The following is a 16,161-nucleotide window of genomic DNA, read 5'->3' on the forward strand; positions in this document are numbered from 1 at the left end:
CCCCAACGCAGGCAAGCCCCATCCATCTATGGAAATCAAGAAAGGGCGCTCAAAGGGTATAGTAACTGGCCATCTCCTCCTGAAACCAGTTGTATGAATAATAAAGTTGCTCTGCCATCTGCGGGTCGACCATGGGCATGGCCCCGCGGCCATCGACCAGCAAAACGTCATCCAAAACAGGGGCCAAGGGAACTGGAGGTGGGGGTGGAGGGGCGAGAGTGACGGAGGGTTGAGGTGGCATAAGAGGTTGTACATGATGGCGCTGCTGTTGCTGCTGCTGTTGCTGTTCCAGTTGTTGTTGTCGATACGCCATTTGGCTAAAGATTGTGGTGCTTTGATGGCGGAATGTCTCGGCCAGTCGGTCCACTCCTGGACGCCGCTTACCAAATTGCTCGAGCAGCACCACAACAGCTTGGATGCCCCGACGCATGATCTGCTCGTCGGGATGCCATGGAGCTGGCCGGGAGTCGCGCAAACAACGGGCATTCTGTTCCAAGCACCACAAAATGGTGATGCCGGCGAAATAGACCTGGCTCAGCGTCAACCAGATCCATTTCAGCTTGCCCACGGAGTAGCTATCCCAGTAGGATCGAATCACTTGAATACTGGAATCACCGCAGCTGACAAGACTGGTTGCATCCGGAGTGGGATTTCGAGGGCTCGGCCGGTACATCAGCAGTAAGGTAGTATAATACAGATAGTCGTAGTAAGAGGTCGAGTAGAGGAGTGCAGAAGGGTAAACAGGGGCCGCCATGCGCCAGTCATCCACCTCGCGACGAAATTGACCTAGCGTGGCGGCGACCTCCTGTGGAGATGGTTGGGGGAGATTGCTGTACACTAAATTCGAAGGAATTGCAAGTTCAGCACGAGGTCTGGAACAAGTGGAAAAGAATGATGGTCAGGAGAAGCTTCCTGGCAAGGTCTCACACTTACAGTATTGGTAGATACGAGAAAAGATCCGTCGCAGGCGGATGACCTGCAGAGGAATGGTCATCGTACTAGCACCGGGTGCTTCCATCCCATCGTCATTCAGCTCCCGTGGGAGGCCCACGCTGATATCGTCGTCTGGAATCCCCAGAGGTCGTCCCAACGTGCTGGCAATGAGGCGATCCAGGTTGTATAGGCTCCAAAAGGCACGCTTGGCCATCTCTTCTTCCATCATCGTTGGGTATGACCGAGCTTTGTGCAGGCCCATGCTAATCGCGAGTCGGAGGGTAGCCCCCAAGACATGCCAGATGCTGGGACCGGTGGTTGCAAACATGGTATACAGGGCCAACCCGAGCAAGGCCCGAATGGACGGCAAGTCCTCGTTCTGAAGCGCGAGCGGGAGAGTCTCCTGGCTCGCGTGATAAAACTCGCTGGCTTGTGCAGGCTCGGCCGATCCGATCAGCAATGAGGTGGCGATGATGATGTGGTACGCATTATGGACCTCTGGGGTTGGCACGCCGCCCGTGTAGATGTGGCGCAGATGGCCGAAGAACTCCGGCCGGGAGAGGAATGGGTACTGGTATCCTATGCTGTCAAAGTACTGGCCTGCGACTCGTTCCGCCTCCTCAAGTGAGGCCAGGCGTAGCACCCGTGGAGCGACGGATGGCCGCGCCACGGACGGACGGCGATTTTCCAGCTGATCGCGCAGGATCTCGCCCACGTTGGGCAGCTCAACACCCACCCCCGAGGGTGACTCTGAGATGGCTGCCAATCCTGGCGTCGTCGAGGAGCTGCCGCTCCCCACGGGGCTCAGCATGGAATTCACGGATGAGCGACTGCCGGTCGCGATCATCGCGGGGACCTGATACCACCAATCCGGATCTCCCTCGCCGTCCACGGGGGAACCCGTCGCCAGGTCGACCACGGAGACGCCCATTTTGCGCCGCACGACCTCCTCTAGCCATCGGACTCGTTTTTGTAGGGTTTCCAGCTGATCTCGGGGCACCGAAGCACTCGCGACCTGGGGGCCGGGCGGGGGGATGGTACAGCGAACTCCGGCACGCGTGCAGGCCGAGCAATTCGGGTACCGAAAGTCACACTTCTTCTTGCGTTTACGGCAAAAATCGCATGCCGTCGATACGCGTTTGCTGCGCGCGCTCGGGGTGGACGTGGCGTCGGGCGTCGGTGCCGAGTCGGACGTTGGCGGGGGCTGCTGCTGTAGCAGCGATGAGGGCGAGGAAGCGGAATGGTACGACGAGCGAGGGGATGGTTTGGGCAAGGAGGTGGCCGTGGGAGACGAGAGATTGGGAGACTCGAGGCGAAACTTGCCGAGCTGGTCGCGAAAGTCCTTGTTGCCCGAGCTGCTCGTCATCGTGAGGAGAGAGCAGGCACAGGGCGGCTGGGGCCGCAATCCATCTCCAGCGAGAGTTGCCAGTTCAGCCTCCGATACGAGAGCCAGCCACTGGGATGAGCCACAAGGGGCGGGACTGGAGAGGTCGGACTCGGGGGTTTAGCGGAAGAGGAAAGGAGACAAGGAGAGGTCGATGGGTCGATGGGTCGATGGGTCGATGGTTGCAGGAGAGGAGGAAGGTGGGCAGAAGTGGAGCTCGTTTCGGGAGATTCGATTCTTGACCGAAGACGACTGGATCGGAGGCCCTGCAGATCGCCGGCGAACTAATCCCTGCCGAGTGATCAATGTAATAGTGATTACTCCTAAAACCAAAGGGTGAATACCCTATGCAATAATCTCCAGGGGTACCTGTAGCACACTTACAGTTAGTGGCATTTGACTGGACCTAAGCGAATCCCAGCCTAGGGCTGCTTTGGGTGAGATTATGCGAGAACCTGAGCAGGGAGACGAAGCATCTAAGAAACGAGGAAATGTATTCGGTATTATCGCCGCCCAGATTGGAAATTACGAGGAAATGACTAGGATGATCGTCACGTGGTCGGGAAGTGCAGCCCTGGACGTGATGCTATCTAGAACTCATCATGGATATAGGTACTGAGCCCTGGAGGACATACTCTAGGTCCATGGTTCCAAGTTGGAAGCTCGGTATACACTCGCGTAATGGAGGTATTGAGGTAGATGTTGAACAATAAGGTGTGCTCCCTGATGCACCACCTAGCGAGCTAGGCACCTCTCGACATGAAGTCATATCCATTTTGATGGAAGAATATACATAACACCTCCCATTGTCGGCCAAGCTTCAATCATCCAATTGATCCCTATCTCCCTATCCGTACATTGATGAGTAAGAATGACTAGAGCCAATAGGAACGGAACATGGTCCCATATCTATAGTAATTATAATTCTACTTGCCCTGCTGATAATAATAGCCATGAATACGAACGAGTACCTGGCGATCTGCAAGGAACAGATAAAATGCCGAGTCTGCAGAAAAAAAGCCTAATCCACATCGGTACGAGATACGACATCAATAAGAAGAAGAATCGAATCACGAATACTTATAGTAGTGAGTAGTTGAGGACAAGTCTATGCAAGTCTGTACATGAAACAACCCAAGCGCATCGGGATACAACCTTCCATCGGATGATCGGACTCTTCCTGATACAAATTGCCAGGCTTTCAAGACACGTGAAGAATCCTCACTCGACATGACTGGCCAACAGCTCCGGCCCCCAAACCTGGTTTGCGAGGTGGCTTGCGAGACAGACGAAACGTAGGGCAGACTCCATGAGAGTTGTTCGATCACCATTGAGAATGAAAGCATCGAGAAGATCTCTGGTTCCTGCATCCTGCATCCTGGAACCGAGGATCTTGAATCCCCTCGGCATCGACTGGGCGATTCATGGGCGTGGTCGTGGACAAACCGCCAGATAGTCTCATTCATCTCTCGGTCGGTCCGCAGAGAATAGCATCATCTCACCACGACATTCGGGTACATAGATGTTGAATGGTTGTTATCAGCGTCAATCATGCTAATTTCCATTGAACTGACCCTCAACCCCCCTCCTCCCTTTGCCCCGCCACTAGTGGATTGATCGTCATCGGCTAATGCCCCAACCGGCATGCCATGGTCTCGTATTCTCTCCTTTGGTCCTACCCTGATCCTTAATTAGACGATGATCTGCTTTGATGCATTTATTTTGGGATACGACATGGTGCGGGCAACGCGCCGACGAGGGCACGCCATGAAGCGTGCGCCGTCGCCTGGCATTGCCCATAAATAGAGCCATCTCACCCCTGCCATCAACCCCCAGATTGACCACTCTCTCCATGCCGAGGACTTTGTGAGGAATTGATCTCTGAACCGACAATGAAGACGGCAATTCTCTCGCTCCTGGTCGCCGCTGGCGTCGCCCAAGCCAGCGTCCAGGGCTTCGATATCTCTGGCTATCAGGGTACTGTCAATTTCGCCGGCGCGTACTCTTCTGGAGCCCGGTTTGTAATGATCAAGGTGTGTGCCCGTTCAAAGCGGGCCGATTATGATATAGTACCCAACTCGAGACTGACATTGTTCGTCGCAAAATTCACTAGGCAACCGAGGGTACCACGTACATCGACAGCAGCTTCTCGAGCCATTACACTGGTGCCACTTCTGCCGGGCTCATCCGAGGAGGCTATCACTTTGCCCATCCTGACTCTAGCTCGGGCGCCACGCAGGCCAATTTCTTCTTGGCTCATGGCGGAGGCTGGTCCAACGATGGCATCACGTTGCCAGGAATGCTGGACATTGAATACAATCCCTCCGGGGCGACCTGCTACGGCCTGAGCGCATCTGATATGGTCGCCTGGGTCAAGGACTTTGGCGAGACCTACAAAAGCAAGACGGGTAGATACCCTATGATCTACACCACTGCCGATTGGTGGAATACCTGCACTGGGGGTAGCACTGCCTTTAGCCAGGACTATCCACTTGTCTTGGCTCGCTACTCAAGCTCCGTGGGCACGGTGCCCGGTGGATGGCCGTACCAGAGCTTCTGGCAGAACTCGGACTCCTACAGCTACGGTGGGGACTCGGACATCTGGAACGGAAGTGAAGATAATCTGAAGACCTTCGCCAAGGGGTAAACCTCGTGATTGAGACACATAGGAGGTTCTGTGGATGAATGATGTACAAAGGATTGGATTTGGCAAGGGGCCTGGGTTCGAAGGAGACAACCCAGTCAGATTTTCCCATGTACAAGGGGCAAGAGTCCTCAGTGGACTCTTAGATACACGGACTGTTTTCCTAGCAGCCACTTCGGGAACCAAATGCATTATGAGATTTCATTGTTATAGTCTGGAATGCGGTAGACCCATTTTAGCAACGCTAGTTATACGCCTCGATTCGAAATCTGTCTTCCACCTTCCGTTCTGCTATATTGGACTGTCTAACATGTATCCGAGAAGGACACAAGAGGGTTGTAGTCTGATACGCTCCGTCCCTACACTTGAAAGTTCAAGTAATGGTTGCAACGCAGAAAATATCGGGCTTCCTCAAATCACCGACAAAGTCTGATGATAGTTGCTACTAATGAATCATGGGGGTGGCCGTCGCCGGGAGAGTCGTAGCGGTTAACTCGGGAAGTAGAAAAAAGGCCTATTGGGTTTACTAACATAGATGCAGTTGATTAATAGGGCACTCTGTAGCATTGTGATATCACGTACCCGAGGGTTTGAAAGATCATAAAACACTAGATAAGATCATATCTAAGTAATTCTACAAGTACAGCCGTTTCAGAGAAGAGCGTTGTAACCAGTGGTCGCTGGTCCTCCGCGGTGAAGCACATATGCAGAAGACGGAGCGCGGGCGCAGAGTCGGACATTTGCATGACGGATACCTTGCCGTAATCGATAATAATCGACTCTAGGCATCCATTTCTTGGACCGGGGCCATGCCATGCTATTCGCCGGGCAGTTATTGCGCGATGGATGGCTTTAGTGGCAATCCTCACCCATGCCATATCACAGTTGGCCGAGACGCCCTGGATATTCCATATTAAGAGTCTCGTTACCAGAATGCTTTTGGAATCATCTTGTCACTCATTGGCGCAAAAGTCTCGTGTCCTGTCAATAGAGATACATTCTAGAATAGATGTGGAACAACCTCGCTTTCTTGGCTTGCCATTTGGTGGGGTTTGCTTTCGTGTCGGAGACACACTTCGAAGTTGACCATGGGCCTAGAATCGCGAGAGATTCCCGTCAGTTTCCGTCAGTTGCTCCTGCGTTGTAATCAAGAAACCGAGATGAAGAGAAGACTTGGCCTGAGTCATAGCCAAGAGTAAGATCAAAGTTGAAAATTGGCAGACGTACTCAGACAAAGTCGACGGAGCAGGATTTTGTCCCGCCGCGGGGTTAAGCTGAGTGCTCACTGTACAGTGGGACCCCGACAAATGGCCATAATCCTCTTCTTAGTCCCGATTGATACGATGGACCACGAGAATGTTCAGTATACGAGCCAATCAAGTAATACTAGTCGATCCAAATACGAGTATAAGAGTTGTCATGCTACCAAGAAGTTGAAGCACGTCTGGTTAGACCCTTTCCGAAGGCTCTGAATTCAGGCTTGAGACGACGCTGCCCTAACTCCATCTGTTACCCACGACCCACTCCCCACAGGGTAAGCCGATGGACGTAATCATCATCATGCAGGCACCTGTGGCCAGTCTAAAACGATCATTTTCTTGTGGCATGCGTTTCTCCCAGGGGTTTATATTGTCGGTTTGTGCTGACAAACCTGTGCATTTTTTGACCTCTGGCAGGCGAGTTTGAGCTGTCAAATGAAAGTCCCCTCCATTTCGCTGTTATGACTGATATCCGGTACCTGGAAACCCCGAGAACGAGGAATATAACTAGTATCTGCAAACTGTGTAGGGTGATCGATTATTTATCAAATCCTGGAAAATTTGGGGACCTGAACTTGATCTTGGAATCTTCGTGCGAAGAAAGTCTCGACGCTCTTGAGAATCCAGGAACGCGCGTCGGGCGGGCAAGTCTATCATGCAAAATATTCTGAGTCTACTAGGTCTTCCTAATTGCCCCATGACTTTGGTTCCATTTTTGAAAGTTCGGCCGAAGGGATAATCGCTTTTCCACCTGGGAGGTGTGCCCCCGCAGTTTCAGGGCTGCGTTTGAGTGCAGTCTCGGAGTAAGCACAAAGAGGGCCATGTGACCCCTGTTGTCGTCAACAGGCATTGCAAGCCTCGCATGTCGTATTTGAAGATAAGAGATGTAGAGGAATCTCCAGTCAGCCTGCAACCTCGGATCTTTTAGTGATCTCACTGATGGAGCATCATAATATCTATGTTGAGCTTCTGCGATACAGTCACAGCACCTGACCTATTAGACTCCCGCAACCAACCAACAGCCTTGCCCGACCCTAAGATATGAAAGCAAGAAGAAAGCAATCACGGTAGCCTCATAACTGGGCTCCGACTAAATTCCGGCTCTCCCCGCAGTCGGCCAATCGGTCAATCACCTATGCAATAATAGACTTTTAGGGTTGGTGGGGAAGTGGGGATCGTGACATTCGACTGTGCAGTACGTAGATTCCGCTAGTCTGGTACTTTCTTCAAATATCTGTAGCTCCTGAAGACCTCGGTGTGAATGGCAACTTATATGGAAATTCCATGTGAATCCCAGAAAATGGTCGTGCTCACTGGAATATAAAATGTGTTGCGGTACGCCGTGAGGTAAGTGGTATAGCTGAGCATTTTCTTAGCAGCCCACCAAATCTAATAGAACAGTCAAATTTTGAAAGAGAACAATGTTCTTCAAGTTGGAATATTTTACTTTGATATTTATCGGGCTCAATGCCTATGCATTTCCGTTAGCGGAGCCAGATGATGTGCACATCACGGAACGGGGTGCTGGATTGAATAGCTTTCTGAGCATTCTCCTCGGTCATCTCCCCGCTATAAACACATCTATAACAGATGCAAGTCAACTCATTACCAGCTTTGACACCCTTCTCGGTGCCTTAACTGGAGCCCAAGAGACATACAATGAGCTAGGGGGAACATGCACGGAATGGACTGTGATATTTGCTCGTGGTACAGCTGAGCCGGGCAATGTACGTGAGAAGATACGTAGTGTGTGTAATTATGCTAACGCTCAATATCCTTAGGTCGGAGTTTTGGTTGGCCCGCCATTATTCGATGCTCTGGATGACAAATTCGGTTCTTCTACCCTTACCATCCAAGGTGTCAATGACTATTCGGCGTCGGTCCAAGGCTACCTGGCAGGAGGGGATCCAAATGGAGTCACAGAGATGTACGTCGAAGGTGGATAATATGGATACAAAATATTTGAATAAGCCAACAGCTAACTTCAAGTATGTAGGGCACGACAAATCAAGGCGGCGAAGACCCAATGCCCTCATACAAAACTGATCGCGTCGGGATACTCCCAGGGATGTCAAATCGTTCACGAAGCAATCGCACAGCTTGATGCTTCTACCGCCAGCTGGATATCCAGTGTTCTTCTCTTTGGAGATCCACGTATGAATCACCACCACCACGATACTGTTTATAAACCCCGCTAATAGAGAGCAGTGAAAGGACAGGCCCTAAACAGTATTCCCCAATCGAGAGTCTTTACTGCATGCCACGCTCTTGATGACATTTGCAAGAATGGCATTCTTATTGGTCCTTCTCATCTCACCTATGCCGTCGACGTTGTGAATGCCGTCAATTTTGCTGCGGCTGTTTAGTTGACGTGGCCACGATCAAGATTACACTAGACAGCTTTAAAAGGGGGGTCCCAAAGGAGTCTCAGGGGGTCTCCCCCTGATCTATTTAGTAGTAACAACCTCTACAGTAGATACAGTATGCACTATAGCCTTCTAGCCTATCTAGTGTATCTCCGCACTTTTGGGTTCCCATATAGAGTGCCCTTGAAAGCCTAGCATCGGTTCCGTTCATGCCAGAAGATAGCGTTCTGACATATTTTGTCTTTTTGCTTGTTCGATTAGCGGGTCCAGGCGCATGACACATGTCACCACATTATTAGTGCTTACTACGATTGAATCTTGAGTTTTGCTTAGTTAACTAACATGCCTAGTGCTGACTACGCTAAATTAAGCTCACTATCTGCCTAGCTATCTTTGATATTAATAATGCACTGTATTGCTCGGAGTATCCGTTTTGGTCAGGTTAATAGGGCAGTGAGTAAATGTAAATTTATGAGATGGTGATTACTTTTTAAGAGCACAAATATATAAAGAATGATCTTATAGATAAACATCGGCATATCAAAGGATAAGGCATATAAACCTTGTAGCTAGGATACTCTGGGCTTAACTAAGAATTAGTCACCAACGTAATCCACGGTTTAACGGATCACAGGGTTAAACTAATTTCGATTGGTGGGTACCTTTTCTAGAAGGCTGTTGTCATCTAATCACGGTTTCTGGTAAAGTATATCCTCGAGAAATGGCGCAAAGTTAATTTTAGGAACTCAAAGCATGACATAGTATCCCCTTCTCCGTGAAGAGACTTGACAACACTCACCAAAATTGGATTTTATTAGGCTTTAAAGGTGAACGTTCGCTGATAGGATCGTGGTTGTAGCTGACGCGGTTGATGCATAGCGCGTTTCACGTTTTGGCGGACCTGGAACCCTGTTCTCTTTGTCCTCTCTGTCCTCTTTCCAATGTGTAACCCTATGCATTAGCCCAAGGATGTATCATGGCTCTCTCACTAAGAAAAATCACAGCCGCGTCTTTAATATAAAAGGACCGAGCCAAGGACGCCGGAGCCAGGAAATTGACGGGCTGGTACCCTACTGACGTGACCATTAGCTTGGTAAGCCAGTCTTGATGGAACGAATAAAATGCTCCTGCTTATATGCCTGATTTCAGTTCAACGTTAAATGCTAATGCGGGACGGGCTGTAAGACCAATCATTCTGCCCCCTTTTCCATGCCACATACCCCATCATACCCCAATCTCCGACCCATCTAGCCCTATGTACCCATGAATATCGTCTCGTCTCGTCTTCCACATCTTGGCTTTAGCAATCGAAGAGCAAGATGCGAAGATGCGGCTCTTCGTACAATTTTCTCTACCTGTGCCCACAACCCCCTCCCCCTTCCCGGTGTAACAGCGCCTAGATGAGTACGAGCTAATGGCGAATGCATGTTGCGAATGCATGTTGCGAATGCATGTGGTGCTGCACCTTAGGGGTAGAGAGCGAGGCATGTGCTCTCTAGTATCTAACCAATCTTGTTGAACTACTGTGATATCCCGCGCATTAGCGCGAGGCTGTGTCACAACTCTAAACCCTCAGACGAGAATCATATTATATTTATACTAATTTCACGCCCTAGCACGTAGGTTGCTTCTCCATTCATATTCACCATCTTTGGGGCTTCTGAATGAGGTAAAACGTACCTAACGAGAGAAAGTTGTTTGCCTCAGTGTCTGGATAGTTGGGATCCATATAAAACATATTGGAAATATAACGTATTTCTACTTGTTTTTGTCTGCCGGACGTTGATTGCCACTTTCCCCAGGACAAAGGCCATGCTGGAAAGCAAAAGAACAAACGAGTTTCTTACGCTCGAAAAGCCCTTTTCGAAATTCACATCAGCGATTCAATCGATCGAGTTGGACCGCTAGGGCAATTCCAAGCAGTACTGTCCACGGTACTTGAATATATATAGCGAAGACGAGTGAATTTTGGTATATAGAAGTAGAGGAGGGCCGGGAAAGGCCTAACAAGTACAGAGACACGGAATAGTAATTAGAGCTATGAGTAGAGGGCGACCGGCTGGAGCGGACGTGGAAGTCATTCGTGCAAGGAACGGCTTATTTTCTGAAAGCGAGGGTGGGGAGACCTGTAATTATAGTCGTGGCTGCATAACTGCCAATAATTGGACGGATTGGACAGTCTATGAATAAATCAAAACCTAGAATTCGGCCCTCGGAGCAGCATATCGCACATGTATCACATGACGCGGTAGATAACCTACTTCCTTTATGGGGTGAAGATCATAAAGGCTGTGCACGCCAGCTGCGCCCTGCTGAAATGCTGCCTGGGCTCTCAGGCACCCAGTCGCGCCACCCCACCGTGATAGATAGGCCCGTCTTGCTATTCTCCTCTTTCCCTCTTCACCACCACACCATCAATAGAGCCTGTATGAATAGTTTCATACTTGTGTGTTCTCCATATTTTCACCATCCAGTAGCTGCATCAACCTGCCACAACCATTCCTCACGCCGTCAACTCTTTCACCATGACAACCAGCTGGTTTAAGGGACCTAGAAAATTGAAAGGTAATAGCTCATCTGTTGTCCAGAGGAGTAGGAAGGTAAACCATTCAACGGGTAAGGTATGCCCCAAGTCATGATCCCTGGGATTACTTGTTCTGACCCGACTATAAAGGGCCTGGCTTCTCTGCCAGAAGACATCCTCGGGCTTATTTTTTCCAACCTTACATATCTGGACCGTTTTCACCTTAAGTTGGCGGGTAATCACCGCCTCGCCTCTATTCTATCCGATCTTCCAAAGCCAGACTTTGTGACATACGTGAACCAGATACAGAATAGTTCATCAAAAACGTACCCGAAAGCTGAGGGGATAGAAAAGGCATTTTACTTCGCATGCGAGAAAGGAGATAAGACATTATTCTTGAAGCTATTGCCACAGAAGCCAAGATCTGACCGATTCAAGGAGTCTTACGATGACCGATTCAAGGCGGCTGACATATTAGTAAATTGTTCGATCTGTGCAATTAACTGCTAGCAGAAATCTATACTGCAGGTTGTTCTCAAGTGTATGGATTCTACGCCTCGTGCCTTGTATTCAGCTGTACGATCTCCCGGAAACCGGAAACAGGTATGGATATATAGAAGGCCTCACTTAGCTGAAATTGCATTGAAGTTCGCTGCTTCAAAGAATCGGCTTTGGGCTGTCCAGGCGCTTCTGAAACACGGAGTGAAAGCCTTATCCAAGCAAGGGCTGGAGGGCCTGGACATAACAGTTATGCGAGGTCATCAAGAGGCAGTGGCGACATTGTCAAAGCGGGCAACAGGAGCCACCAGGAGGACTCTAGCAAAATCATTACCCAAGGCGGTTGAGGGTGGCTATGATGGAGTTATCCGGATTATCCTTAGCAATGGTGCTGCGTTACCGCGGCCCTGGGATCCGAGAAGCTTCTTACACCGGGCAGCGGAATATGGCCACAATAGGACCATAAAATTCCTGCTTTCGCGGATTCCACAGGATTACTATGTCTGTCCGGAAATTGGAACCACTGGGGACCGCTTATACTCTTACCGGCCTGGCGAATCTGTATATCAACGCACTTTTTGGGAAACCCTGAAGTTTGAAAATTGGTGCTGTTTGCACTTTGCTATTCATAACGGGCATCAACATACCGTCGAATTTCTGTTCAAAAACAAAATTCTACCACCAACAAATCCTGAGTATAGGGCAACAGCCTTGCCTCTAGCAGCTCTACGCGGTCATATGGAAATCACTAAACTGTTGCTAGCAGCTAGATTTGATACATCGACAAAGCTATAGCGCTTCACTGCCCTAGAGCTAGCCTCAAAATACGGCCATACAGATATTATCAGATTGCTCTTGGACGCAGGGGTACCAGCAACCGCACTTGACCTTGCAAACGCTGTTTCAAGCGGTTCCATCCCGGCGGTGTCGCTCCTCCTTGAGAGGGGTGCGAACTTGCACGGCATTGCCTCTCGTACGGGAGACACAGCACTCCATGCCGCAGTAGGTGACAATAACAAGGAGATGCTCGAATTTATCCTCAAATCTGGAGCCAATATCGAAATACGAGACTCCTCCAGGACCACACCATTATACAAGGCAATTGTGAACCGTAATGAGGACGCTGTACAGATCCTCTTTGAGTACGGGGCTATCGCGGAACCGCATATTAAATCCGGTGTGAAACCCAAGAAGCCCGGCACCGCAAGGAGCGTCTTGCATCATGCACTCCTCAATAGAGCTGGCAAGTTAGTACCACTCCTTCTCCAATATGGTGCTATAGTCGAAGGCGCAACCAACGATGTGATGACGCCGTTTCTCCGAGCGGCCAGCTGTGGAAGTGTGCCGGCTCTCGAGGCTCTCCATGCAGCAGGGTGTCATATACACGCTCGCGACAATGGGAAGCGGACTGCCTTGCATTACGCAGCCGGTGAGCGCTATGATGGGAATACTGATACAGTAGAGGCGCTGTTGCGCTTGGGCTTGGATCCCAACTCTCGAGACGCCGAGGGCAAAACTCCGCTACATCTGGCTCCATATAGCCAAATGTCACCTATTTACGACTTGTTGGTTCGCCACGGAGGTAATGCTAAAGCCGTAGATTATAAGAGGGTTTCCGTGGCAAGCTGTCAACATCAGAGCTGGATTAATAATTTTCACTAGAGCTCATGCTATAAAAAATACGGACATGCGAGACCACCATCAATGACCAGAAGAAAGCTGGTAGAAATGGAGAGCTATGGGGATCAGCAAGAATACAAATCCGTAAGATTTTGAGGTATTCGCATTCGCATTCGTAATTTGCAAACCTCTACTAATATTCGTATACGCAGGACTGATATTCACACGAATATATTCGTAAATTTGGCAAGGTATTGAGCGTGTAGTGTACCCGCATTGGAAGCTTTCTAGGCTGAGATATGCGAGGCATCGCCGCACGAGGATCCTCTCGGCAGAAATAGAATTGAGTGAGAAATATCGGACCCTGGAGGACCGAATCCACTTCGAATTCAGAAAATATTTGATTGTCGAATGAGCCAGGGTTACCTGTCCTGGGTAATGAGTCCTTGGCAAAGCCGACACAGAATCTGTGCAAAAACCAGTCCTATGTCTTCGTTGAGGACGGTACTCATCTCCTCTATTGTCACTACTTCGTTCAGTTCGTCCGGTGAGAGGGGCCGCTTCGCAAAGCTTAGCCAAATGAGAGCTTCACGAACAAGTTTTCTGTCATTCAGCGGGATTCTTTCCAAAATCTGTCTATACGCGCCCCTCGCAGTGTTTACCCCTGGTAATGAGCTCAGAGATTGATGCATAGATCTTGCTGATCGCTGAATGCTAAGACTCTCTAATGACATCTGAGTCCAGCGGAATCTATCAATGTGTGAAAAAAATGGAAAACTAAAACAAAACGGAGTGGATTACTGACGACCCATCCGCCCCACAGAGTAGCGTCGTGTGGATTTTTTCTTTCATGCTTGAGTTCAGGTGGGCAAGGATTTCATCATGCTCGAGCCTATAGTTGATATAGACTGCAATATCTTGTTTGTATCTCAGTAGCCATGTTCATTATCGTGAATTGAGGCGACGCGAATGTACTGTCAGTACTGGTGACAAGGATAGGCGGAATTTTGCTTAGTTCCGCGAGACGACCCAGACTTCTTTTTATGTGTTTCGCCCGTGGACTTTCATTTATTGCATCCACCAGAAGTATGATTCGTGTGTACCTGACGAGCTTGTTATGATGGCATTTTTTAGAGACGGGATATTAATGGGATGCATATCTGTCTCCTGCCTAAAGATAGTCGGACTATGTAGGGGGGGAGCACAGTTAAGAAAGTCTTGGCCTGGGGAGGATTTAAGGTTTAAATCTTGCCCGCCCCCAAACTCTACTAAATACTGTATTTATCTAATCCTTAAAGATAGCTCTATCTTGCTAGAGTAAAAATAATTAGTTAGCTAATACAAAATTTCAAAGTATATACTTTAGTAAATACTAGTGGTATAGAGATTACTTACGTAATTTATACCTACTAGCGCTCTAGCTAATATAGAAAACCCGATTCGATTAACGTAATTCCCGGCCGATTGGACACCCAAAACATCATAGTAAATGCGATATTCTACAACTTGATTTTTCAACACTCAAGGCTTACTATTAAGTCTAAAGTTATCGTGGTACTTAATATATCTCTCTAAATATAATAATAAGTCAATAGGAATTTTATGGCTTCAAACTATAGAGATATATATCGGCACCACGAGACCGTGGCGTATTTTTGGTAATGCAATTAAATAATAATTTTCTGTGTACGTTAGTTATACCATACGATTTCTAATGCTAAGAAATGCTATACTCTTAAAAATCAAACAAAACTTACTTCTCGTTGCTGATATACTGTGACCAAAGAAATCGCATTTAGTATGATGTTTTGGGGTGTCCAGGACGGCCGGGTGTCCAGATCGGCCGGGAATTACGTTAGCCCAGATAGTTAATAGTTAGCTAGTTATTAGGCATAGCCCAAGGCTACTAGATTGCTAAGGCTACTAATATAGGCTTAGGAAGGCTAGCCGAAAGTAGTATAACGTAATTCACGGCCGAGCTGCGCACCCGGTCGAGCTGCGCACCCCAAAATACATAGTAAATGCGATAAATTACTACTTTATATCTCAACAACCATATCTATTTAGGATAAGATATTAAAACTATATAATCTAGATATTATTTCTAACCTACTAGGTAAGTGTAGGAAAATTAGTTGAAGGATCGATAGAGAGATATATATTTATGTTAAAATTACGCCGTATTCTATGGTAAAGCATCGAAATAATCATTTAAATTGCTTAAAACTAAGAAAGACTTTTTCATATGCTACGAAAAGCCTATATCCTAATATTCAAGTAAAAATAACATATGGTTGTTGGGATATAAAGTAGTAATTTATCGCATTTACTATGTATTTTGGGGTGCGCAGCTCGGCCGTGAATTACGTTAGCTTATCCATAGGAACTAGCCTTAGTATGCCATATCAAAAAATAATTCATCTAACCTAGGCCCTATAGGGTAAGCCCCTTCTAACTAGAAATCTACTAATATTTTTGATACGTAGCTAGATTAGGCTATCTTTGTGACGATCGTCAGCAGGATTTATGCCTGGTTCCTAAGGCATCAATCTACTATTTAGATAGCTCTCTCGCCATTCCGCCATCTTCCCTTCTTTCCTTCTCTTATCCTTAGTTGTTTTGGTCAAATGCTACCATGTTGATTGATAAATATCTCTCTCGTGCCTGAGCGTAACAATCTTATAAAAGATATAAAAGAGCCGATCGAAAAATATCAAGATTTCAGGTACTTAGAGGTGGGGGAACAAAATTCAAACCTTAAATTCGTGTCCTTCCACCCCTTACCAAGTCTTTGTAACTATGAGTACCCCTACATAGCCCAACAATCTTTAATATCCTTTCCCCCCCCCTTGCCAAGACTTTTTAACTATGAGTCTCCCCCCAACCCCTACATAGCCCAACAATCTTTAATATCCCTCCCCCTTACCAAGACT

The 16,161-nt window shown here is 48.2% G+C and overlaps 4 protein-coding genes across 4 annotated transcripts; 3 read left to right on the forward strand and 1 right to left on the reverse strand.

Annotated features, from left to right (window-relative positions):
- Nucleotides 1-49: 49 nt before the first annotated feature.
- On the reverse strand, nucleotides 50-2,299 carry N7458_008704 (putative C6 transcription factor; the record flags this gene model as incomplete). Its single annotated transcript, XM_056912086.1, has 2 exons — nucleotides 50-837; nucleotides 934-2,299. 2 exons carry the CDS (start codon nucleotides 2,297-2,299, stop codon nucleotides 50-52), a joined length of 2,154 nt encoding a protein of 717 aa, XP_056764912.1.
- Nucleotides 2,300-4,209: 1,910 nt separating this feature from the next.
- On the forward strand, nucleotides 4,210-4,964 carry N7458_008705 (lysozyme; the record flags this gene model as incomplete). Its single annotated transcript, XM_056912087.1, has 2 exons — nucleotides 4,210-4,350; nucleotides 4,431-4,964. The coding sequence occupies 2 exons, from the start codon at nucleotides 4,210-4,212 to the stop codon at nucleotides 4,962-4,964; spliced, it is 675 nt and encodes a 224-aa protein (XP_056764913.1).
- A 2,677-nt stretch (nucleotides 4,965-7,641) lies between these two features.
- N7458_008706 (Cutinase) lies at nucleotides 7,642-8,586 on the forward strand (the record flags this gene model as incomplete). Its single annotated transcript, XM_056912088.1, has 4 exons — nucleotides 7,642-7,947; nucleotides 8,002-8,147; nucleotides 8,217-8,374; nucleotides 8,429-8,586. 4 exons carry the CDS (start codon nucleotides 7,642-7,644, stop codon nucleotides 8,584-8,586), a joined length of 768 nt encoding a protein of 255 aa, XP_056764914.1.
- Nucleotides 8,587-11,860: 3,274 nt separating this feature from the next.
- Nucleotides 11,861-13,284, forward strand: N7458_008707 (ankyrin repeat domain-containing protein; the record flags this gene model as incomplete). Its single annotated transcript, XM_056912089.1, has 3 exons — nucleotides 11,861-12,169; nucleotides 12,404-13,190; nucleotides 13,271-13,284. The coding sequence occupies 3 exons, from the start codon at nucleotides 11,861-11,863 to the stop codon at nucleotides 13,282-13,284; spliced, it is 1,110 nt and encodes a 369-aa protein (XP_056764915.1).
- Between the last annotated feature and the right edge of the window lie 2,877 nt (nucleotides 13,285-16,161).

The sequence above is a fragment of the Penicillium daleae genome (assembly GCF_028827525.1).
Source record: "Penicillium daleae strain IBT 16125 chromosome Unknown utg000007l_segment0_segment0, whole genome shotgun sequence".
Classification (NCBI taxonomy): Eukaryota; Fungi; Ascomycota; class Eurotiomycetes; order Eurotiales; family Aspergillaceae; genus Penicillium; species Penicillium daleae.